The sequence below is a fragment of the Etheostoma spectabile genome, chromosome 9 (assembly GCF_008692095.1).
Source record: "Etheostoma spectabile isolate EspeVRDwgs_2016 chromosome 9, UIUC_Espe_1.0, whole genome shotgun sequence".
Lineage (NCBI taxonomy): Eukaryota > Metazoa > Chordata > Actinopteri > Perciformes > Percidae > Etheostoma > Etheostoma spectabile.
Genome location: NC_045741.1, coordinates 7,782,835 through 7,808,728, shown reverse-complemented (window position 1 = coordinate 7,808,728; position 25,894 = coordinate 7,782,835). Strand labels below are relative to the sequence as shown.

The 25,894-nt window shown below is 39.6% G+C and overlaps 1 protein-coding gene across 3 annotated transcripts in view; it reads right to left on the bottom strand.

Moving 5' to 3' along the window:
* The window catches only part of phactr1 (phosphatase and actin regulator 1), a 40,006-nt gene that overhangs the window by 4,712 nt on the left and 9,400 nt on the right, over positions 1-25,894 (bottom strand). Inside the window, exons 1-10 of one of the 3 annotated variants that reach the window (XM_032526949.1) lie at positions 14,878-15,211; positions 7,364-7,528; positions 3,696-3,776; positions 3,005-3,091; positions 2,672-2,860; positions 2,331-2,583; positions 1,327-1,529; positions 874-1,030; positions 281-336; positions 113-174 (exon numbers count right to left, since the gene is read on the bottom strand). In XM_032526949.1, the coding sequence (XP_032382840.1) occupies positions 113-174; positions 281-336; positions 874-1,030; positions 1,327-1,529; positions 2,331-2,583; positions 2,672-2,860; positions 3,005-3,091; positions 3,696-3,776; positions 7,364-7,528; positions 14,878-15,145 (1,521 nt within the window). In that variant the 5' untranslated portion in view covers positions 15,146-15,211. Of the gene's footprint in view, positions 1-112; positions 175-280; positions 337-873; positions 1,031-1,326; positions 1,530-2,330; positions 2,584-2,671; positions 2,861-2,968; positions 3,092-3,695; positions 3,777-7,363; positions 7,529-14,877; positions 15,212-25,894 lie in introns of those variants that run through there. The other 2 variants (XM_032526948.1, XM_032526950.1) reach the window with 2 other exon arrangements.

Sequence of the window (25,894 nt, the reverse complement as noted above, 5' to 3'; positions counted from 1 at the left end):
TGCTATCAAAAGGGTGTCAGCAACCATGTTCATATTTACAGCTGGTGTCATGAGCCATTTAAACAGGTCTACAGATGTGAAGACGCTCTTTCCCTCTCCACCTCTGTCGTACCTTTTTGGACAAATGTCTCTTGATCTCCCTCTTCTCCTCCTGCTCCTCCAGATCGTTTCGAGCTGCAAGGATATAAAAAGAGAGCATGACACACACACACACACACACACACACACACACACACACACACACACACACACACACACCACACACACCAAGGTTACTTACGTTTGAGTATGTTCCTCTGTTCCAGTTCCTCTGCTGTCGGTCGTTGACTTAATCGCCTGAAATAATAAAAATAGAAGTCTATAGTGTTTAGTATTTTTTGTCAGTACTAGAGTCATGCAAAATGTTGTGCAGGCAGAAATGTTTCTCTGTGGACATACTGGGCAGAGAAGCTGACCGTGCATGCAATGTCAGTTTTTATGAGGCTGTATTTTATGAATTTACAGGCACTGACTCTAAAGTGGTGCAGCGATTTATACAGTTGGTAGGATGATTGATCAAGAGTGAGAACAAAAAGGAAGGGGAGAGGGAATATGATGCCAAGAGCAGAAGGCTGTGACCAGTGAGAGGGTCAAAAGAGAAGCCAGAGAGTAGGTAAAGCTTTTCAAATTTACAGTACATGTTTTTAAAAAAGGCACCAATGTGACTAGTCCTCTATAAAAAATTGTACCAACAGTTATGAAAACCGTTGCTCCATCCCACGCTTAGGGCCGCTCAAGAAGATTGCGATTGGTTTAAAGAAATGCCAATAAACCAGAGCACAGAGGCTTTGTGGCTGTAGGATCTCTCCATGTGTTGTTGATCCGGCGACTCACCTGGTCAGTTTCGTGGCCGTTTGTTGTCGGGACTCGAACCTCTCTTGGTCCGACTGCATCGGCAGGATGTTTTTGTCCTCCAGCTCCCTCTTCGATGGACGGTTACTCAGCTTGATGGCCAGAGAGTCCTTTCGTAAAACCTTCATGGCCAGTACGCCTACAATGGTGGCACGAGAAGCAAGATGGATGTGTTGTACAGTCTTAAAATGATCATTATCATGTTCTTCTTTACAAATGAGATAAATGTGATGTACATTCATTTTAGAAAACAATTACATTATAGACACACACACACACACACACACACACACACACACACACACACACACACACACACACACACAGCAATACTCATTACTATTAAATTGCAATAAATAAAAACTGCAATACAAATCATTTTGGAACCCAGGTATCTTCGGGACAAAAGCATATCGCCCAGAAAAAAAGACTTACTTGTAAACAATGTATCATCATCATCTTCCTCCTCATCTTCGTCTTCCTCATCATTGTCGTCGTCGTCTTCCTCCTCCTCCTCCTCCTCCTCCTCTTCTTCTTCTTCTTCGTCAGGCAGGTCCTCGTAGTCCGCCTCATTGGGGAGGTTCTCTTTGTCATCGTCACACTCGATCATCACCGTGGAAACGCCGTGCATCATGGAGCTGCAGGTCGGTGGGAAAGGGCAAAGGTCAGAGGTGTCTGCTCAGCATCGCATGTAGGTGTGACATAACAGCCGCTGGATGTGAGAGGGGGAAACGGGTGAGAAGCCCATGGACGCAGAGACTGGATGTGACCAGTCTGCTTTTATTTATACAGAGACCAGAGCTGATGAAATCACTTTTGTTTTCCATTTGCAATAGTTTGACAGAATATTTCTTCTCTGCAGTCATTTCAGCAGAAATCCGAAGAGTTTCTAAAGAAGAGATTTAAAAGTAAAACTTAACTCAAAATGTACATCAGGAAAATGTGTATTAGGGCTATCCTTGGCTCAAGTAACTCTTAGTCGTCTTACGATTTGTCGAGTTTCTCCACATGAAAAAACACATTTTAAATGTGGTGATTACCAGAGATGGGCTCAGAATTCAAAAAGCACGAAAAAAAGCAGAAAATATGACTAAACGACTAGGGAAATGTTAGTCAACTCAGATCAAAACGACTGATTAGTCCACTAATTGACCTAATGGGACCAGCCCTAATGTATGGCGGCATGGTGGCTCAGTGGTTAGCACTGCTGCCTCACACTAAGTAGGCACTGCAGAGTTCGATCCCCAGGCCGGGCCTTCCCAAGTGCTCTAGTTTTCACCCCAGCATAAAGCTTGCATGCTAGATAATTAGGACTACAGGTAAAACATTTGCCGGCTGGTTAACATAGTATGTGTATATGTAACATAGCACAGTTACATGTAAATAAATCTTATTAAACCTATTAAATAAATCAGATTCCTCATATGTTTGATCCTCACCTTTCAAACCTCTGCATGGTGAGGGCCAGGGTCTTGTTGAGCTCCTCTATGATTCGGCTGGGGGGGTGGAGGGGTAGCGCCCCGTACTGCAGGGAGTGCCCGCCCATTGGAGCGTGGCTGGGAGGGGGGCACTTCTGGAAGGCGAGCAAAGAGGGCTCCATGCTCCCTGCAGGTACGGAGATCATGAGTTTCTTTGGAGGTAGAGGAGGAGACAACTTCGACAACATACACGGCAACTTCACCGGCGCACCGTCTGCACAGAGAGGAGGATGTGGAAATATTAGACATGCATACAAAGAGTCACATAGGCAGTATATGAGCGAGCACGAAGACAAACATACCTATAATGTGATTGGGTAGCCTGTTGAAGGGTTTGGGTGGCAGCGCAGGAGGTTGTTTGTGTAGCGCGGGGGGTCTGGAGAGCGTTGAGTCAGCGCCGTCAGATGGATACATAGTGGACTTCTTTGTGGATTTTGGTCCGTGGTCCTGTTGACACACACCCTCACTTGGCATCTGGAACTCCAGAGAGCCTGAGGAGAAGAAACGCAGAAATAAATAAAAAACAGTCCGAAAAAAACCGATGCTACAATGTGAGGCGAGAGATTAGGCGACAATGGTGGCTCTGCTCTGCTGCCTACCTACAGCTGCGGAGGCGCCCTCCATCAGCTCAGTACCTTCAGACTCCAACACTCCGGAGGCGAGCAGCAGAGATCGCCCGTTCTCCATCTTCGCCTCCTCGCGTACAGCCGGGGAAGAGCCGTCTATACAGACAGAGAGTGGGGGAGCAGGGAAAGGTCAATTAAAAAAAAAAAAAGCGAAAAAAGTGAAATTATGATGGCTGATTTATGCATCTGTGTTAAATCAACATGATCCATATGTTGATTTAACACAGCAGCATATATCAGCCTTTATAAACGTTGATATATGTGGAGACCCTATGCCGTTGCATCCCCCCCCCCCAAACTCATTTCCTAGTTCTGTTTCTCCATAAACAACATGAAATCAAGGAGAGGGTTAACTTTCCCTGCTACAGATCTCCGACCGTGGTTAAAAAGCACAGGGTAAACACTTTGTATATCCTAATATGCCTTTCTAGAGTATTTGCTCCAAAGCAAATCACTTTCTCACTTGCTCATGCACATGCCGACCCTGCTATTGTCGTAAAAAGATTGATGCACAAGTATGAACCTCAGGCCCCTTACGTAGGCTACGGCGAAAGCAAAGTGTGGAGTCTCCGCAGAACCATAAGTCCTACTTAATAACTAACCAAATAACCATAGTCAAAAGCCAACTGGTTTCAGCATTTCAACTTTTTTGTTTTTTTTTGACTTTTTTAGTGATCACCTTTGTTTTCTGGCCCCTCACCTTTCTCGTGAACCTCCTTCAGCACTCCTTTCTTGATGAGCTCCTCTCGGCTCTGGCGAGTGGACATCTTCCTCTCCAACGCTGAGGGAGCAGAAAACACATGACGTCATCAAAAAAAAAATACAAAAATAGTAGGGATGCAACTAACGATTACTTTCATTTTCTCAAAGATTAATTGATGACTTTTTAAGACCTTTTCAATACCACCTGGGATGAAATTAGATGTCAACTTCACGATCATATAAATGGAACATCAGTGTGGATTTTTTACAGGAAAAAAAAATCAGTATTTATCAAGTAATGTTATCTGATCTTGTACTCTAATTACATGAAATAAATAAAATCAATATCAATCAATCAATCATTTATTGAATCATTGATTGAATAAAATATTTGTCGCATTTAGAGCTCTTGTGCTATAAAACTAAAAAAGAATACAGAAAGAACATTGCATTTAAGACTTTAATACTTTTTAAGACCCTGCGGAAACCCTGAATTATTTTTGCAATTAATCGATTAGTTGTTTGGTCTATAAAATGTCATAAAATGGTAAAAAAAATAAATTTCAATCAATGTTTTCCCAAAGCCCAAGATAGCATCATCAAATGTCTTGTTTTGTCCAAAATTCAAATTTATTCAATTTACTGTCAGAGAAGTGAAGAAACTAGAAAGTTTTGACATTTAAGAAGCTGGAATCAGAAAATATATACTGTACTTCTTTTCAAAGTGCTCATATTATGCTCCTTTTCAGGTTCATAATTATATTCAGAGGTTGCACTTAAATTGGTTTACATGGTTTAATTTTCAAAAAACTATTTTTGTTGTTGTACTGCACATTGCTGCAGCTCCACACTTTAAAAAAAAGATAGATTATAAAAACAGTAGCGTTCATGTTTACATGCGAGCGCCATCTTGGAAACTAGTCATGATCAGTCGAACCCCAAACGCCGTGCAACAAGTAACAAACACAGCGTTTATGGTTCGCCGTTCTTCATAATCTTGATGTTTTTAATAAACTGTCTCAATGCTTCGGTTTACAGGTAGGGACTAGGGGTGGGAATCACCAGAGGCCTAACGATACGATATCAACGCGATACTTATGTCACAATACAATATAATTGAGATTTTAAACATATTGTAATTTTAATATTTTAATATTTATTCCCAATTTCAAATGACGTCCCCAAAAGGAAACTTTGTCAACATCTGTTTTGTCTAAAAAGATATATTTCTCTGTTTGTTCATATCACTTAAAAGCTTTATTGCTGCAAAATGGGATTGTCAAGCAGACAAACTGACCAACACATATGTAACAAAAAAATGATACTTGGCGCCTGTGTATTGATACAGTACTGCCACATAAGATATCGTTATACGATGCTGTATCGATTTTTTCCCCCACCCCTAGTAGGGACCCTCATTATGCTACCGTTGAAGTGTGTGAGCCTTGTTAGTGGTATAAAAAAATACCCTATGCCCTGAAAGGTAGCGTTAGCAGCTAACCACCCGTTCTCGCTAGCTTGTCTCAAGCTAAAAGACACATTCGATTAGCATGAAAACAGATCCCAGACAAAAATCCAACCTTTAAGGACACCAATTTTCTTTGTGAATGAATAGCCCCCCCCCCCACATCGTCACATACCATTCACCATACCTAGAGATTAGCATGAGGCAAATCAAACCCGCTGTTAGGCTTACTGAAATAAAACCATATATATATATATATATATATATATATATATATATATATATATATATATATGTATATGATGATATGGAGTTATTTTAATTCCAAAGGCCAAGGGAACTTTATCAGGATGCATAGTGTCCGGGATCCATGACATAACTGGCCCTTAAAAAGATTGTCATCACATTCATCTGCTTCAGATTTGATACATACGCTGCATTATGCTTTCATCAACATTATTGCTAAATATTTAACAACAAAAAAGTGGAAAAATAAAAGGTAATGTGTTTACAGTATGCGCTTATCATTTATCTTGCATCATTCATGCCTTTACTTTCTTGGTCCCAGCCAAGTACAACTTTTTCAACCATACCTAAAAATAAAAAAAACGTAACGTGAACCCTGCTCTTAATGTGAAACCTACATACGCCCCAAAAGCCCCATCATAATACATATAATATACAGAACACACATGGTTACTGTCTCTGTATCACACCACGACGAACCATGAATTCCAACATAATCTAATGCACCTGGACAGAATGATGGCAAGAGTCCAGCAGTAACACATGGTGCTCACAACGTGCATCTACCTGTAAGTGTGTGTGGTAAAATGTATATTGTGTTTTATTTGCATAGAGAAAGAGGAAGCAGCCTGCTGCGACAGCTGGAAGAACAGCTCGGCTGCAGCCTCTCTTCGCCCCTCTGCTGTGTGTTTGTGTGTCTCGGTGACAACGGGATGTAAAACCATTCAGCCAGCTGAGAAACAACAACAGCTCCCATTTCTCCGTCCAAATCAGCTTTCTTCTATTCCGCAGTTTGCTACTGAGTGCAGATTGTAGCTGAGAATCCGACATATGTACTAACATCCACATTCGCTAACACCGAGGTAATTAAATGTAAAAGATACGACACAGCATTTAAAGCTCACAATGGGCATCTACCTGTATGTGTGTCAGTGTGTGTGTGTGTGTGTGTTGCAGTGAACGTTAATCAACTGCAGTGAATGTTCCCAATCAATGGCACTTCCACAGCTGTTGTGTTTGCATCTCCGATGAACACTGTCATTAACAGCTTTGAGTCGTAACGTCCAAACTGAGAGAAAGAAATATATACTGTGTAAATGAGCAATTTGCTGGATTTTTCCACAAACTCGTGATACTTCCTTTTCTTCAGTTAGTGTGGAAGAAGTACTAAGATCACTTACTTAAAAGTAGCGATACCACAGTGTGGAAATACTCTGTTACAAGTAAAACATCTGCAAAATGTCAAAATGTTAAGCACAAGTAGGAAAGTTTTAGCATCAAAATATATTCTATGTACCTAGAGTAAAAGTACCAGTTATGCAAAAGCTCCCTGATCATCACAATAAATATAGTATTAGTGGATAAAAATGATTGATACATTACTGTGTTCATCACTGCATTAATGTTGCAGCTGGTAAAGATGGAGCTTATTCTAATTACTTTATACACTGCTGGGTAGTTCTTCTGGATGTGCCTCTTTTATTTTTACATTTATATTAAATTGTATTTTCATTTCTTACTTTTTAAAATCTGACTTTTGGTAATATTTTCTTTTATACATCTGAATGTATTTCTAACTTTAAACCTGTGTAAAGGTTGTTTTTAATGTGCTAGACATACTGTCAATAAAAACAACAAACCAAAACACGTTCATATTTTGTAAAGAAAAGTATTAATTTCTTCCTTGGCAAGAATCATGTCTCCAAACGTGAGAGACTTTGAGAGCACTTTAGTGCAACTCATTATCTGTCACAGGACGCACAAAAATAACAAATGAGTAATCATTTTAAATAATTGTGATTTCAAAATTGACCAAAATAATTGGGATTATTATTTTCCCATAAGCGAGCAGCCCTAGCTGTGACTGAGTGAAGCAGATTACTTCAGGGAGGGAGGGGGGGGGGGGGGGGGGGGGGGGGGGGGGGGGGGGAGTGTTGTGTTTGCAGTATTCTCACCTGCAGAGGTCTGCTTGAACTTTTCACTCTTCTTCTTCCTCCATTTCCACGGTTTGAACAGACGTCCCAGGGTGGCGAATTTGCTCCGCCGCCGAATGGGAGGCGTGTGTGTTCCTGGAACCAGCGAATCAGAGCGCATCGCTGCCAACCTCTCCACTTCCTCAGCTGGAAAGCAGAATGGCAACAACACGGTCATCAAAAAGCAGGTACACAACAAACACGTTTTTGACTTGCTATACATTGTGTTCATAGAGTTTCTTTCATCCAGGACACAACAGCACAAATAAAATATATGAGTACTAGGCATTTCTTTTAATGATGATTCTTTTAATATGATATTCAGCTACAATCATTAGCTGATTATTTGTTTAGGTGATCGACCAAAAGTTAACCAGCAATTTTGTCATTTTTTAAGCTGAAATGGTCGTAGCTCCTTAACCTTTGATGCTTTTCTCAGTTTGATATTCTTAAATTACGTATAGGGTAACAGTCCTAGATGCCCTTTGCTGTAATGAGTCCTCATTTGTCACATGGAATCAAGCTAAACACACATATAACATTGTCACACACCCTTCATGTCAAGGGTACTCAGAAAACTCCATTTTGACATCATATGTACTTACGTAACGCCTTCCCTATTACATCATTTTAGTGCCAATAATCCAGACCAATGAGTGAAATGCAATGCTAAAAAGAGCAAAGACATTTGTGTTTGACACCTTTTCAGAATAGTTTAGGCCAAACAACCAGAATCTCCAACGGTGTGTATTCTTGGCATGGTTGTCTAAAACTCCAATGCTTAATAACGCCAAAGAAATACATGTACATCTGTAATTGTCTTGATGTGCTGAAAAAATGAAATGCCAATAAATATATTTGTCCAAATAAATATTCATATTTAGCTAAAAAAAAAAAAAAAATTTAAAAAAGAGTCAGTTCTCTATGTAAAGCCCTTCTTAGCTAGGCACTAAATAGGTTAGTAATCACATTTTAAAATATGAGTTTTTAAAGGGAGATAAGCTCAAGATGTATAGGACTGGAGAGCACATTATTTTAGGTTGCTTTTCTTACTCATGTAGAATGTAAATATTGATTTAACATATTGCATATTTTCTGTAATACTGGGCTTCTTAAATCCACATAAGAGGAAAACATATGATCACTTGTATTGTGATTCAAATGTCAAGGGACACATTCTCCCAGGGGGCTGTGCATAATTAAGTTAAGCTTACTCTCTTCATCTCACCTAGACAAGAGGAATAAACTACCAGAGAAAAGCTTTGTTGAGGCAGGAAAGTGGAACATGAACCGAGGGTAAACAAGAAGGGTTAGAGTGAATATCCACAATACATTTCTACTTTTTATAAAAACACTTTTAAAGAAAACAATCGCACATCCAAAATATTCGTCTGTGCAGGTGTGTGGGGCCAAACAAGGACTTGAAGAAAGAGAAAATCCCACACAACGTTCCCATCCCTCTGGACCTTTGTCAAGAGTATTTCAAAGGTCCAGAGGGATCGAAATGTTAGTTTTCTTTAACAAATGGTGATGCTGCAGCAAGAGCAGTGTGTGTGATTTTTTCTTTCTTCAAATACATTAACACACACAAAAAAAAGAAGAAAAATCCCCTTGTTTCCAGTCTTTCCATCCTCCACTTTTCCCACTCACTGTCTGATTCTGAACGGCGGTTCTCTCTGCCCTACTGGTAGTTTAAAAGGTCATCACGATGGAGGCTGTTTTCTATACTGTGTGTACCAGTTCTTCAGTTGAAATGACACTTATCCTATTACACACAACCTCCTGCTTTACGACACGCTCTACGGAACGAGGGCATGAGGCCGGAGGCAGAGGTGAGGAAGAAAATAAACAAGAAGTCAGCATTTTAGCAGGGAGTAGTCTACGGAGCAGACAAGAGCTCGACCAATAAAGTAAACCGATTTTTCAAGGCCAATACCAATATTTGGTCATTTCAAAATCCGATATACTGTATGTATAGATTTTTTAAATCCAGAAACGCGTAACAAAACATAAAACAGTTTTCCCTAACAATAATTATTTGGAGTTATTTATGAGTTCTTACTAAAATAATATGATAATTTGTTTTGTTGTCACAACAGATCAGAGGAACATCAAAATATATTAAAGTTCTGATAAATAAAATGTATAAAATTACCAACTTAAGATTTGAAACTTAAAAACACAAAAAAAAGAAGAAGAAAAAAAAACAAACAGGGATGTTACAGAGCACCCTCTAGTGGACAAACTATACCACACCAACACTCATAACGTAGTTGACCGTCCTTTTTTTTTTAAATATTAATTTATCAGAATCATTTACTTGTCATTATTTTTTTTTTAATCATCTGCCATTATAAATGCCGATACCAGTAGTTCAGGAATAGTCTAATTTCGGCCGATAATACCGGCCCGCCGATATATCGGTCGGACATGTATACTACAGAAGAACAAAAATCATTTCCATATAATAACCTGTCCAAGCAGGTAGATCGGAGGTGCAGTCGGTCATGTGACAGAAAGGTTGCAGGTTCAATCACTTCAGCGAGCGTCTTTTGAGCGTCTGTCCAAAACAAAATGTCCAAGAAGGCCGACCCTGATTTGCGTGTACACTGTAGATACTAAACATACTTGAAGACAAAATACTTAGCAAAGTGGTAGGTAATCATAACCAGAAAACAATATCCTCAAATCTGAACTACATGCATCAAAATGCACATGGTGATTTGGGATTTGGGAAAAATACTGGAAGTATGAAGAGGATTTTAGAGAGGTTTTAAGGAGGATGTCAAGTCGGTCCGTCTCTCTTTTGTTGTTACAATCAAACACTGAATGCTGAAAATGGGTTTTTAAGGATTTTTTTTCAGTCAAGCAAGTCATTGCTACAATAATATGGCAACCAGTTTCAAAAAGACGGCATTGAATTTAGAAAAATAGTTGAAACTGCACTCATCCAAATATGTCTAGTATCAAATTTAATAAGCATTTGATGATAGATGAGTTCTGAAAAGAAATCTTGACAAAAATATGTTTAGGCACTCATTAAAAAAAGAAAAAGACGTTTTAAAGTGCAATTTCCTTTTGATACTCTCTTTTAACGAACTAAAAATAAAAATCTAAATAAAAAAAGTGGTTTTGCAATGTGTTTGCTGCATAAGTTGAGTTCATGAGGACCATTAGCATGATGCCCTAGCAGAAATGTACAGAAATATTTGGTTTTGCACCTTTTTAAATCATCTTTATTGTTTATATTTTTTATTTGCACTCTCCACATATATGCACTTCCAAGGCGGTATTGCAGGGTAGTGAATCTCAATACTTTTTTGGCAAAGACCATAATGTGTTCGAAGCTTCAACAACTGTAAAGTGCTAACTGCTGCCATTGAGTGTTTGGTCAGGTTCCTGATCTGGTTTGCTTTATTCTTTGATCAGAAAGTTCCTCACTTAAATAAAATTAGTCTTACCATTATTCTTAGCAGAATGAGCCAAGGAAACAATGACCGCAAACAAAAGCTAGACAGTAAGTCGGTGCTAAGGAAGGAAAAACAAATCAATGTGAAGGAGTACGCAGCTGCAGACAGGAGGAGATGTCAGCCTTCACGGGGCCTTGTTACAAGAAGGGATGTCAGTTCCAATCTGTCCCAGCACAGCAGCCACCACCGAGAGGCCCTTCAACAACAACAACAACAACAACATCTAACCCCCCCTAACCCCACAACCTCAAACTCTCTCCCTGTTCAGCTGCTGTCCCTGTGGCAGGTCTGGGTAGCACCCTGCAGTGAATATCAGAGCGCTCCGGAAACAAATAAAAGAAAGGTTTCTCTCAAAGCAAAATTCACAATTTCATGAGGAAAAGGTTTGCTTGGATAGATAGACTTTATTAATCCCAAACTGGGAAATTACTGTGTTACAAGGCATACACACTCACTCACATACAGAATATACACTAGAAATAATTAAAAAAAAGATTAAAAATGGATGAAATAAGATAACAAAAGATAATAAAAATACTAGAACACCTACTGGAAAAAAGATACTTAGAGGAATAAAAAGAATGTACATGTATATACTTGTGTAGAATGAAATTTACAACCTACATACATAGTATATATTTTAAAATATAACATGTATAATATTAAATATGGAGTAGCCAGTGTGCAAGATAGATGCAATAGTGCAATATTGTCACACAGCAGTGAATTGTGGCAGGAGAGATTTCCTGTAGCCGTCTGTACGCCATCAAAGCTGTCGGAGCCTCTTGGAGAAGCTGCGCTGCTGGTGGCCCAGTGTGGACCAATGTGGGGACCTGTGTGGCCCATTGTGGACCAGTGTGGCCCATTGTGACCCATTGTGGGGCCCAGTGGGGCCCAGTGGGGCCTAGTGGGGACCAGTGGGGCCCAGTGGGGATCTGTGGGGACCAGTGGGGCCTAGTGGGGCCTAGTGGGGATCTGTGGGGACCGGTGGGGACCAGTGGGGACCAGTGGGGCCCACATGGCCCAGTGTGTGAGATAACGTTGAACATTGCGTCAATGACATGACTTGCGATAATTGAACAGATATTAAAGTGTACTCAAATCTGCATTAGGCCTGCATGATATAGGAAATCGTGATATTGATTCACCCTGTTCACGATTGAATTTTTAAATAACTCTGATATGACTTTGATTTGCATTTAAATTTTACGAGCTGACTTCATCACAAACGCTACTACTTCCTTCTGTGAGTTTTAAACATAGACTGTATAAAATTAAATAGGTGCGATGCTCTCCCTTCTCTTCATTGAAGCCTCTATGTTTACAGGCTTTAGGTGATGCACAATGTGCTGTAGGTGCCTATTGGTTTGTTTTGTCATGGCCAAAAAAAATCGTGATTCATATTTTTCCCTTGAATCGTGCATGCCTATTCTACATTAAAACAAATGAAATGGAATCCTTTCCGACATTCTTTAATGAAACAAATTAAACATTTAATTGAATTTTAAAAAAGCATCACAAAAAAAGAATACCAGGTACATTTTAACGGTTTTCTTTCAACTAATACGAAAAATCTTTAGCGATTATGTCTCAACCTTTTGCGACGTGTGTATTGCGCCAGTGGATATAAAGGAACGATATGTTATCTTGAGGAGATGCGGAGTTTTCATCTCTGAGGTTGTGGTTTTGAGGGGTCATGTTGAGCCCTCCTGACTCATCTTTGGCCCTGTAAACAGAGCGCCCTACCCCTGCTGAGGTTGCCGGGCCCCTAAGCAGCGGAGTGAGTCAGAGGGCTCAGACTCACACTGCAGGGAGACATTCTTTCAGTCAGGTCTGTTTTCTTCACTCACTCAACAACTAGCTCAGAGCAGCCACACGCGATGACTGGGCCTGAAACCGCTCACCGCATTAGCTGACTAATCCCGGCTCTCTGGCCATTCATGTTTTAGATTAGTTGGGTTTATTTGTGGTCTTATTGTTGGAAATGAATTGTAATTAATCAATACGTGGTTGGGTTTCGTGTTGAGAGCAGGCACATAGATGTAAAGCATCAATCTTCTGCATGACTGTATTGATCTGTGGTTGGAAAGTAGCTTGTTAGATTAATTATTAATTAAATCAACTTGTAAATGAATCATTTTAATTCAGTGATTATAGCTCATCAGTTGACAAAGAACATCTTTAGTCTGGAGTATGACCTTACCAAAGCAATTAGTCAATTAATGAAATAGCTTCAGAAATAATTATTGTTTAATATTTTTCCTTTTCTATTATCAGTTATTTGAAAGTCTTTGGGTTTTAGGCTGTCTTTAAACAGATATTTGCAGGTGTAACTTTTGGCTCAGGGAACAGGCAATTTTTACAGTACTGATTTTATGGACTAAATTACAAATAATCCCCAATAAAAATAACCATTAGTTGCAGCGCCAATTAAGGTCTTGATTAAATAAGACAGTCTGCTCGTAAAATTGCTCGTTTTTAATTAAATCGTGAACAGCGTGAATCGAGATTGCGATTTTATAACGATTAATTGTGCAGGCCTACTCTGGGTCTCTGACTCAACAGAACATTTTTAGCAATCTTCTTCATGACTGTATTGATCTGCAGATTTTCAAATCAACTCCACTAGTTGATTGATTGGACACAGATTACAGGCAGCAAGGAGTCCATGCATTGATTAGTCGATTGACAGCAAACTAATTAAAAGCAATGTTGGTAATCATGTCAAGATTAGGTTGACTAAATATTTTCTTTTCATCTTATCAAGCTCAGCTGGAGGCTGCGCAGTAACAATCAGCTATCACTGGAAAAGAGCTTCTAATATCCTTCACTGGTCTCCGTCCAGAGCAACAGGATCTGTTGGTCCATTTCTTTAACCGTCTATGTTTTTGGTTTTTTTGGGATGGTAGGGGAAGAGACATCCCTGATTGGCACACCCTGGCCTTCTGTCCCTACCCATAACCAATCCCACTCCTCTTACCTAAACCTCACCAACCCAATCAGAGCAGGCAACGAGTACTAGCCTTTTAGAGTTGACTTCCCTAATGAATATTCATGAGTCTTCCCATAAAAGAACTAGCAGCAGGGAGGGCATGAGAGGGGAGGTCTCCAGGCTGCAGCCACACCTGACTCAAATATCCTTTAGGTCCCGGCGATTATTTGTGAAGTTGCGCAAACGACAGCCTTTTCAAGTCATTTGAGAAGGAAGGAGTGGTACCATTAAGCTCCCAATGACGCTCGTCTGAGAAATGGAGATTCAGCTTTACCTCAAGGCTAAAATATACAATGACTGACGAAGCCAAGTGACGAGTCCATAGCAACAAGTTCACGTTTTGAATTTCTTATTACCCAGTGTGCTTTGTTGAATGGTCTCAATGTAGTAAGTATTTTTAGTATATAAGTAACTTAGTATTTGAGGCAATGGAGTACTGCAGGACGTGCATTTAGTTTCCATACTCATTGCGTTTCACAACGATGTTAGTGAGTAAATTTCCTGAAATGGCACCATAACAGTGGAGTGTGATGTGTAAGATGAGAAAGCAGATGGTAGTAATGTGTGCAAGGGTTGTAATAAGACAGGAGCTATCTATACATCTACAAATCAGATCAGAATGCATCAATAAATTGTTGGGGAGGATAGGTTAATGCCTCAGAAGTGGACCGAAGGACCGAAATTACTTTGTTCAAATGAATAACCAATTATTCTAAAATGCACAGAAACTATCTTAACAAACAAGCTACTACACATAACTGATTCAACGGGCTTTTAAAATACCTCGTAGTTCTTTGCAGGTCTCTGCGAAGTAGTACGGAACATGGAGTTAATTGAAGGACGGGTAAGCCTCTAGGGCTGATATGAGTGCTGCTGGAGAGCAGATTTCCCCCGGCAGGCAGGGAGCGGCTACCGGCAGATAATTATAATAACAACAACAATAATAATAATTTAAAAAACAGAAGAGGTAAAACACCTCGTTTTCCCTCCGTGCCTGTCTATGTGGTAGTAGAAACTGGACCGTGTTTTCTCACCGTCCAGCGGCTCCACTGCCCGGCAGTTGCGGCAGATGTGTTTGATCTCTTTCCCCAGCTGGCAGTGGATCATGAACGGCACGTTGTTGTTGTTGTTTGCGGCGGGCTCGTGCTGCTGCTGCTCGCCGCGAGACTTCTTCCTGCTCAGGCAGAAAGCTCTCCTTCTCTTTCCCGGTTTCTGATCCTCGGACACGGCTAAAGATGGGGAGACGGTGGCAGAGCCGAACCCGGACCGTGAACACATCACGTCGCCTCCACGGCCCGCCATGTTTGAGCTGGACCGCAGGGCTGGACCATGGGCTGGACCCTTTGCTGCGCTCCGCTCTGGTGGAGGGGGATTTGAACTGGTTTGGAGCTCTACCCACTTATAACCTTTACTGTCTGTGCTTATGACAAGTCACCCACTATTAAAACTACTACTAGTACTAGGCTACTACTTCCGCCCAAATCTTACAAAATAAAAACAAGTACAACATATTAAATGATTAAAAGATGTGGCACTCCATATTCTTAAAAAGGAAATATACAATATAATAATACGTGAATAATCTTATTTTGACAAAGTCCACAATCTACTCTGGATCTTTCTTCGTGAAGTCATGTGTGTTTTATTCGTGTAAATCGATATATTTCTTGGTCTTCTTTACTTTGTTTTGAAGGCTTACTTCACTTCCGATTTTAGCCCAGCTGCACTTTGACGCAGGTTACCCTCCAGATTTAGCCAATCACGGCTCGCTGTTGAGAGCAGCATCGCGCTGGTAGCCAATTAGGTTTATGCGCCGGGAGATTTAGATCAGAAGGGATTTAAAAAAGAAAAAAAATCGAGGTTCATAATAATTTATACACCTCAGGTTAAAAACTACAAATTACACGAGTAACACAAAAGCTGGAAAACTAAATGTTCATGTACAGCAATAAAACCCTCTGACAGGTCCCATTCATCTTTTATTTTATTTAATATTTTTTAATAAGAAGAATTAAAGTTGGTTTAAAATCCTCAACTGTCCTTTTAACCTCTCCTTTTTTAGATTAACATTATATTTTATGCATATATACAGAAATAAGACAACAAATCTGTCATAAAAAGTACATAGAAATAATATATATAAATGTATACATATAATATATATATTTCTACTTTTACTATATATCATATATTATATATTTACTTTTCTATTAATGGTTATTTTAAATTACCACCATTTTACCAGCTAGACTCTAGGAACTCTTTAAGAAAAAATCAAATTATTAAAATTATGACACAAATAAGATTTAAAAAAGGAATTGACTACATTATTTTGAATTCATTTGCACTCAGATAAGGTTATAAGCCCACAGCGAGTATTAAAAGTAGCCTAATCAATAGGATGTTAAAATAAAATTTCCTTTGGGATGAATAAAGTGTCTATCTATCTATCTATCTATCTATCTATCTATCTATCTATCTATCTATCTATCTATCTATCTATTATCAATCCTGAACTTTATTGGAAAGACACCTATGGAGAAGTAGTAGTAGACTACAGAAATACAAGGGTGAAAAATACTGGATGAAATTGGTTTGTTTCTCTAAATAAACACTAATTCATGCATTTTTTTAATCAACATTTTTCTTGATTTCTTTTGTGCTATCCATACTAAGGGACAGAATTAAGCGTTTCTTTGTACTGCATCTCATGTTCCGTGCTAAAGTTGAAATGCTATTGTTGGTTATGTTCTGTGGAGGCCAACGAAGTGTCACAGGCTGTAGCTACAGACCTCTGCCAGCAGGTGGAGCTCACTCACTGGGTATACTGAAGAAGACATTATTATGTCTCTGTCTCAGAGCAGTGACAGACTGAGCCACAGGGTGCAGACTGGTGGTAATCAGTTATCTCCTCCATGTTACAACACTGAGATGCAAGCATACAAAGCCTTGGACACATACGTGTGTGTGCGTATGTGTGTGTGTGTGTGTGCGTGTGTGTGTGTGTGTGTGTTTGAGGCTATACATGAGATGTAATCTGTGATTTTACTCATGTACAAGGTGTGCGTGTGTTGATCATGTATTTTACATAACGCTCAGATCAAAAGCATACAGTACGCTGCATGTTCCTAGCTGCAGACGATGGTGAGTCACGAAGGCTTTAGAATTCAAAGTACAAGGTTGTGTATCACAAGAGGAAAGGTGAACAAGATCCAGTCTAGTGAGCCCTCTCTTTCAATAAAGTATCAAACCTCCAGTCTTCCTCTTAGTTACAAGCAGTGGTGGAGAAATATTCAGATCCTTTACTAAACTAAAAGTAACCTACTGATATCACACCATACTGGGATTAGTGCTGCATTGAAAAGGTTATATAAGTATAAGTAAAATCAGCAAAATGTGCTTATGAAGTATTAAAGGTAAAGTAGTCAATTCAAAGACATTACCCCTGGGGTGGTTATACTATTATATATGATATCATGCGTTACTATTACTCATGTTTTAATGTAAAAGCAGGATGTCACTGTTGTAGATGGTTGAGGTGGAACTCATTTTTTTAACGACCTTGTATAAAATGGCAATAATTATTTTTTTCACTATGGCTTAATCTGTTGATTTTTTTTTCTCCATTAATCAATTGATTTCTAAATGTTCTGAAAATAGTGAAAAATGAAATGACAATTACCCAGAGCCCAAAATATCACCTTCACACAATGCTTTGTTTTGTCCAACCAATAGCACAAACAGTGCAGAAAAATACATTAAATTTGTCAGACCTTCCTCCACAGCGCTGTGGGGGAGGGTCCACACAGATGGGATGGGAGAAGAACGTGCTCTTCAGATTGGACAGGTAGTCTAGCTAGCTGTCTGGATTTACCCTGCAGAGATCTGAGGACCAGGGAACCACAGTCCTCAGAAATCCACCGGAGATTAAAATTACAACACGAAGAAAGCGGAAGGTGGCGGACATCCGGCCGAAGAGAGGAACATCTGGTGGAATTTCCGGTGGCACCGGGGCAATCCCGGAAGTGGATTGTCGTAGATATCGACTAGCCTCTCATAGACATTCAGGGGCGTCGGACTGGGGGGGGGGGGGGGGGGGGGGGAAGAGAGTACCCAGGGCCATCATGTGAGGAGGACCCAAAAAGATGCTAGAATGAAGAGCTGTAGATGCAGGGAGGGGCCCATAGAAAACGCCTTTCTAAAGGGCCCCTCATTTTGTGCTATATGCCCCTGTAGACACACAACTGCTTTATGGAGAAGACAAGTAAACCCAGAACAGTTCTTGACTGAAGTAGAAACAAGGGCCAACTTAGAAAGACAATCTGTTCTCCTTATCTCAAGTATCCCACAGGTTGCATTCTCTACTCTGTTGGTCTCATTTTGATGACTGGCCTGATTCCTACCAACCCTTTCGCTGTTGTTGCTTTTTCTAATGAGGAGGAGATGTGAGTCTAGCACACTGGTGGTGTAGGGCTGATCAATAGATCCATACTCTCACTCTCTTAAGGTCCTGACACACTAACCCGATAATCGGCCGTCGGACAGTCTGGCAATGTCGGTGACCCAAGTCTGTTCGGTGTGTTCCGTGCCGTCGTCTGTCGGAGGGGCCGGCGGCCTTCAATTTGGCCGACCTGACCATAGACAGTTAAAGAAATGGACCAACAGATCCCGTTGCTCTGGACGGAGTCACTTTAATTATGTTTTTGTAGTTTTTTTTAACAAGTTTTTTTCTCACATTTACCAATTTCTTTTGTCACCTTTGGCAATTTTTCCGATTTTGTCTGGTCACTTTTTTTGTGTTAAAAATAAAATGTTTTTGTTGAATTTTTCCTGCGTTTTTGAAGCTTTTTCCAGCATTTGTCACTTTTGTCAACATTCTTTAGTCATATTTCTGACATATAATACTTTTGTAAATGGGTCAGTTTGACCCCGAGGACAACAGGAGGGTGGAAATGAATTCTAAAATGAACTGGTTACTGCAACTGCTGTTCTGGTCTTTAAAAGGGTAAGTACAAGATTTTTTTTCAACCTGGACCCTATTGTCCTATGTTTTTGTCTCTCTAAGTGACTAATGGGAACAACAATCATTGACATTGGTCCAGTATTAGCTGGTACCGGTGAAACAAGCTACAATGTAAGTTAATAGGGTAAGTGTCCAGCTGGTTTTTACCTCTACGTAAGTGCTCGTTTCTGACAACATTACAGAGATTGACCTTATTTGAGACCTTTCTGTTTAACCTTTCTGTTATGATACAGCATGCTGTAGTTGGGTAATTCCATATGGGCCTCATTCAGCAATAAGGTATTATGTTCTGTACATGTATGTCTTCAAATTAATATTGGTCCAGAGTTGGTTTAAAAGTACCACACAATAAAAGTCATTTGAATGCTGGAGCTGCACTCTTCATCGAGGTAATGTCAAACTTGTATCCTGAGAAAATCAATACACCACTATTTCAAAAGACAACCTTATTTGAAATGAAATAAAAAAAACGCTCACAGTGCAGTATGATTAAATGAAGCTATTTTTATTTTACTTTTTCATATTTTCACCTCTTCATACCCTTAGAAAAATATCTAATTTCATTCCACTATGCCTTGTTAATCTGAGTTTTAGTCCAGAAAACGGCATTAAGCCAAGCCAGGATGTTAGCCAAGTTGACATCCATCATGGACAACACCTCCCCCCCCCCCTACATGACACTGTGGGGTCCCTGATGCAGCTCTTCAGCAGCACAGACTGATACACCCATGTGTAAGAAGGAGAGGTACCGCAGGTCCTTCATCCCGGTCTCTGTCAGACTCTACAACGCCTGACACTGATAGTGTTGTAGTTTCTGTTCCTGTTTTTTTCCATCTAATCACACACTTTCTGTTTATCTTTAATATGGGTATTTATATTATTTATTACAAGTACTACTTTTCAATATTTATGGTCTCAGGTTAATATAATTTAAATTATGCTACCGACTCTTGCTTCTTTGCTCTAATACACATTCAACTAATTTTTAACGTCACTTACACCGCAATATGTTTCTCTTATCATGGCAACCGCACTTTAAAATTCCTTTTGTTTGACGGCATTTTACTTACTCAGTCTACAATTTTCATTGTCTATTTCTTGCTTTATTCTTGCCTGTATTTCTGCCTTGTATTTCTTTCGTGCTTACTTGTTTGGTGTTTTGTTTTGTTTTTGTTTTTTGCTGTGCTGCGTGCTGCTACTGTAACGACAGAATTTCCCCGTCGTGGGATAAATAAAGTATAATCTAATCTAATTAAAAAGAGACACAAGAAATAGAAGTGCAGTGGGGACGAGGTGTCTTTTAGTTCCTGTTCCCTGCACACGAGGGGCTCAGTGGGGGCACCAAGGGTTGGCAGGTTACAGCTCAATGTGCCGCTCACTGTAATGGACTTCATGCCTCAATGTGACAAGTCCAAGCACCTTCTTACTCAGAAATATACCACCTCATACCTTCATACAAGTACAGTCAGAAATACACACCCACACACACACCCACATACACCCACGCACACACAAAAGCATGAGACCACAGGTGTGCTTGTCACATCAGAGATGGCAGACAGCCTGTGGTGTGTACAGCTGTCAGATCGTTTTCTGTCTGTGAGACACTGCGCTCTTAACATCTGTCTCACCATAAACCGTCCTGTCCAACAGCATCTATCTTCAGGTTCCAGCCGTCTGAGCACAAACTCCACATGAACCGTCCGCTCCTCGGCTCAGCGGCGTCCCCACACCAGCACACAGTAAGACTTCTCTCGGTGTCTTTGTACCGTGATGGAGAATCGTCTCACCTTGACCTGCCTGAGCTGTGAGTCACATCTTCACGTTGCCGAGTCTGCCTGACAACTCTAACAAGCTTCCACACCCACTCTGAAGCTCGGTAACAAACTCGTCTAGTATTGGAAGAATGTAAAAAAAAAAGAAAAAGAAATTGAGTTGAATTTTTGTAAAGTATATCTGATTGTGGCACAGGATGGCCATATGTTGGCATGTAATTAAGTGCCTCTGCACACACTTAGTGTGTGGATTTCTGTTCTCTCAGAGCTTTTTGTGTTTTACCTTTCTTTCTATGTTTAAGCTGAATACCAAAAGTGATTATGTTTTACTATTGTTGCTCTCTGACTCTGAAAAGCCTCCTCCAAAGTCTAAGAGAAGTATGTAAGTGTGTGCACACCCTTGAAACCTACTCTTAATATTTCTCAGTTTATGCCCTTGATTTGATAACTTTTGTTGTGGGTTTCACACTTACAGTAATTCTGCAGGCTTTAAATGTTTTTCCTCGCTTTTATCCCTTTTCTTCTTCCTGCAAAGCTCCTGTTAACTTGCACTTTGTGAAGTGCAATTTAAATACAGATAGCTACGTGAAATTAAGTCACATAAACCTGCTAAAGTCTCTAGGTCTCTACAGCTCGGCACTTACGCTGCAAAATGACAATGCCACCATCGATAGCAGCACAGGGGATGCTGGCTTACTGTTCACAGGTCAAACTGGCTTTCAAATCATGCCTTTAAGCTGAATATCGCAGACTTTAACAAACATATGCAGCTGTTAATGCACTGTTGCTCACTAGAGATTTGATCACTAGTCAGTAAGTAAGTAAGTAAGTAAAGATCATTTTAATAGCACTTTTTACAGATAGAAATCACAAAGTGCTTTGCAATAAAGTGAAATATATTACGTAGAAGACATAGGAATACAAAAGAAAAACATAGGTCCATAACAGCCATAAAAACCCTTCTATAACTAAAAACATGTTTGAATAACTGCTTTTTAAAAGAAAAGAAGAACAGAATTTGAACAACGTAGAGAGAGGGGCAGTGCATTCCACAGCCTTGGTGCCACTGCTTGAAATGATTTATCGCCTCTGCTTTTAAAATGAGGACCGGACCGCTGCATCTGACACGATGATCTCAGACTCAGGGACGGACTGTGAGGCCGGATCAGGTCAGATAGATTAGAAGGAGCTTGTCCGTGCAAGGCTCTGAAATAAGGACCAGCATTTTAACCCTTGCGTTGTCTTCCTATTGACCTCCAACTTTTTGTTTTTCTGGATCGAAATTTTCAACATCTTAATTTTTTTCAACACTTTTTTTTGTAACTTTTTTGTAGATTTTTTTCCAATTTTTTTGTCACTTTTATTATGTTTTTGTATTTTTTTTAACAAGTTTTTTTCTCACATTTACCAATTTCTTTTGTCACCTTTGGCAATTTTTCCGATTTTGTCTGGTCACTTTTTTTTGTGTTAAAAATAAAATGTTTTTGTTGAATTTTTCCTGCGTTTTTGAAGCTTTTTCCAACATTTGTCACTTTTGTCAACATTTTTTAGTCATGTTTCTGACATATAATACTTTTGTAAATGGGTCAGTTTGACCCCGAGGACAACAGGAGGGTGGAAATGAATTCTAAAATGAACTGGTTACTGCAACTGCTGTTCTGTTCTTTAAAAGGGTAAGTACAAGATTTTTTTTTCAACCTGGACCCTATTGTCCTATGTTTTTGTCTCTAAGTGACTAATGGGAACAACAATTATTGACATTGGTCCAGTATTAGTGAGATCGCTGCAGTCGGCACCGGTGAAACAAGCTACAATGTAAGTTAGTAGGGCAAGTGTCCAGCTGGTTTTTACCTCTACGTAAGTGCTTGTTTCTGACAACAGTACAGAGATTGACCTTATTTGAGACCTTTCTGTTTAACCCGAAACAGCTCTGAGGTTGCTTGTGCTAAACCCACCAAAAAACATTTAAAAACAATACTTCTTGTGTGTATAGAGCCAACATATTTTCACATGTAAATCGGTAAACTGTGTTTATGTCAACCAAAACATGATGATTGGAAAAGGGGAAAAACAACCCAAAACGGCTTTTCACAGTTTTATGTTGTTTTTGTCGACTTTGAATGAAGTGAATTTTACGATTTTTATTGCTAAAATGATTGTTTGTTTACATGGAGTCTGGTTGGTTTAGAGAACGCAATTCCGTAGATGGTTTTTATGTTTAAAAAAAGGATCTTACTCTTTAACAGAAAGATCGACCTCCTTAGAGATCCTTTCAAAAATGTTGTCAGACACTTGGAATATTAATCTGAGCCTGTCAGTGGCAAAACAAGCACGTTTGTGAACTTAAATACAAGCGGCAAAATTGCCCCATTAATTTACATTTTAGCTTGTTTTGCTGCTGCTGACTGGAGCAATCTTAAAATAAAATAGATTTTTATAATCCCAAAGGAAATTTTTCTTGGAAAAATAAACAATGTCTGCTTAATATTGGACCAATGTCAAAGACTGTTGTTCCCATCAGTCACATAAACATAAAATATAGGAAAATAGGGTGGAAAGACAGAAGTTAACTTTCAAATTCAGTTAGGGTCATGTTGTAACTTTGTTGTGTTGAGGTTTTAAGTTACACATTTATTGAATCTGTTTAACTTACATTTACACTTACAGAACAGTACTGCACCAACTCATATTTTGATATTAACAATGGATGAAATGGCTGTGAAATTTTTAAGCTGTCACTCATAGTAATAAACCTACAATTATTTCCAGACTGCAGTTTCACTCAGCTCTCCAGACGCTTTTAGCATCTCAATGAGAAAATCTTTTGTGGTGAAAACTAGTGAAAAAGCCTACCAGAATGAATGGGAGCCACAGTCGATATCTTCAGATGTCTTGTTTTGTCTGACCAACAGTCCAAAATCCAATGATCATAAATTTACAATAAAACAAAACACACAAAAGCAACACAACTTCACAATTCAGACGCTGGATCCAGCAGATATTACCCATCTCTGATGATTAAACAATAACTGATCAAATGTCAAAATTGTACAAGATATTTTCAACGTTGTGTGTCTCTCTCTCTTCTATCAATGCAACTTCTGCCTGCTATGTACACGCAGCACCTGTTGCTGTTTAGTTCCTCTTTCTGAGCGGTTTTCCCAGTTTTCCCATATCCAAGTAAAACGGTCCAAGGTTAAAACGTGTTTTAAACTTGTGCGTTCTGTACAAATTGTAAAACCCTTTGAGACAAACGTGCCTTTCCAGAAAAAAATTCCCATTTACTCTGAAAAATCCAAAGACTTCATTAGAATTACTTTCTGCCAGAGCTAGACAGCAGTGATCCTTTGCAGTCACGTGTCAGTATCCTGAAAGACCCGGGGTCTCATCTATGAAACAAGGAAAAAGGATCCTTACTAAAAGTGTATGTACGCTCAAAAAGCCAAAAACATCTGTAATCAGTGTTCCCTTTATAAATCACAGATTATCCACAAGTGTGCGCACGTGAATCAGCCTCTTATTCCTCCCTGAACACGCCCACTTTTAACAATAAAAGTTCAATGCAAAGCACCTCGTGAACGCTCATCAGAATGTTAATGACCCTGGTAGTTCTTTCGTAACGCCGAATCATGAAGACTGGCGGGGAAAAAGCAAAAAACTTGTCAGACGCTCAGGAATGGCTGCAAATTGAATTATAATATCGGCCTGTTCTCGCACAGTGTAGGGAAACCTGATGTATAGACTACCTATATTAATAATACCTTCCAAAACGTCATTACAGTACTCGGGGACAGCTTCAATATACCATACATATATGATAAGATTTAACAGAATTATATATTATATCCAAGCCTTGGGGACAAAGTTGACAATTATATTTCATATTTACAGTATATAAAACACTTAGCTCTCAACCATTTCCCTCTGGAAACAGCCGGTTGCCCACAGAGTGGCAAGGACCTGTATTTAGACCAGGAAGACCCGGTTCTGGCACGTTGCGCTCTCTACTGGACCCAACAGTACATAGATCCAAGAGGGCAGCTTTAGGGACTTTAAATCAGCATAGTCATTGTCGTGGTCTCTGAAGTCTCTATCTCTACTGATTCTGCCATTGGCCTAATCCTCCTGCAGGGCCATCATGCAGCATTACGCACAGGGGTCACCGCAGAATTTATAAGTTTACAACAATTTGTGATTGTAGACACCTTGCCAAAATCACAGCATCAACCAGTGGTATCCCCACCCAGAGATACAATTTGAAGACAAAAGTCTAATAGGCAAACACACCTTTCTTCATGCTGGTTTTGTCACGAACAGTATTAAAGTTCGGACCAATAACGAGGACAATGGTCCTCATTTATCAACCTAATGTCAAGTATCAACCTTCTTACAACAGGCTTCACGTGGGATTCATGAACCATTCGTATCACACCAATTAGAGCATAAGTGGTTGTACACTGATAAATACAGCGGCTGGAAACAATCGTAATTTAAATATCACGCCCCAATGTATTCTCGGTTTTGAGGCCTCGGCCCTACTATTTACGACATAATGAGACGTAATCCTGCTAAGAAGCGGTACTTTTTAGAGGTGGAGATTGAAACCCTGACATCTCAGTTTAATTTGCAGTAACGTGTGTACTATTTTGCAGCCTGAAAACTGGTATTTGGCTGTAGGAAGAATGTGGAATAGAAAGAGTGAGTAACTATCCTTTTTTTTGTAAAGTGTTACCGAATAAATACAAATGTTGTACATTGTCATGTTTCCTGTATTGAATAGCAATGCCAAACATGACACTATACCTTTTAAAAGCGAGGAATAATACTGTGTTATATAATTGGTATAGCCCCCAGGGGGGGTTGTGCGGGACGCTGCTCTGGGCATCGGTGCAGCGGCTCCGTCACTAAGTTTATGGCACCCTGGTTTCCTGTGTGATGTGCAGAACCTCACAGGCTAAAACAATGCTGCAGACTTTTTCTGGCGTGTATGGTAGGGTTTGCTCCCCTAACCCCATTGTGGCTTGTATGTGTAGTCTACATGTTTATTTAACCTTTATTTATCCAGGTAAACTGTTTGAGAACCAATTCTCATTTACAAACATGACCTGGCCAAGAGGCTACAGAAATAAATAGGAACATACTGTACAACTTTAAATAGTCAAACGCATGACACATAGAACAAGCAACTGGATTAAAAAAGACAGTCAACGAAGAAAGAAAAAGAATAAGAGCTTAAATATGTGTGTATAAATA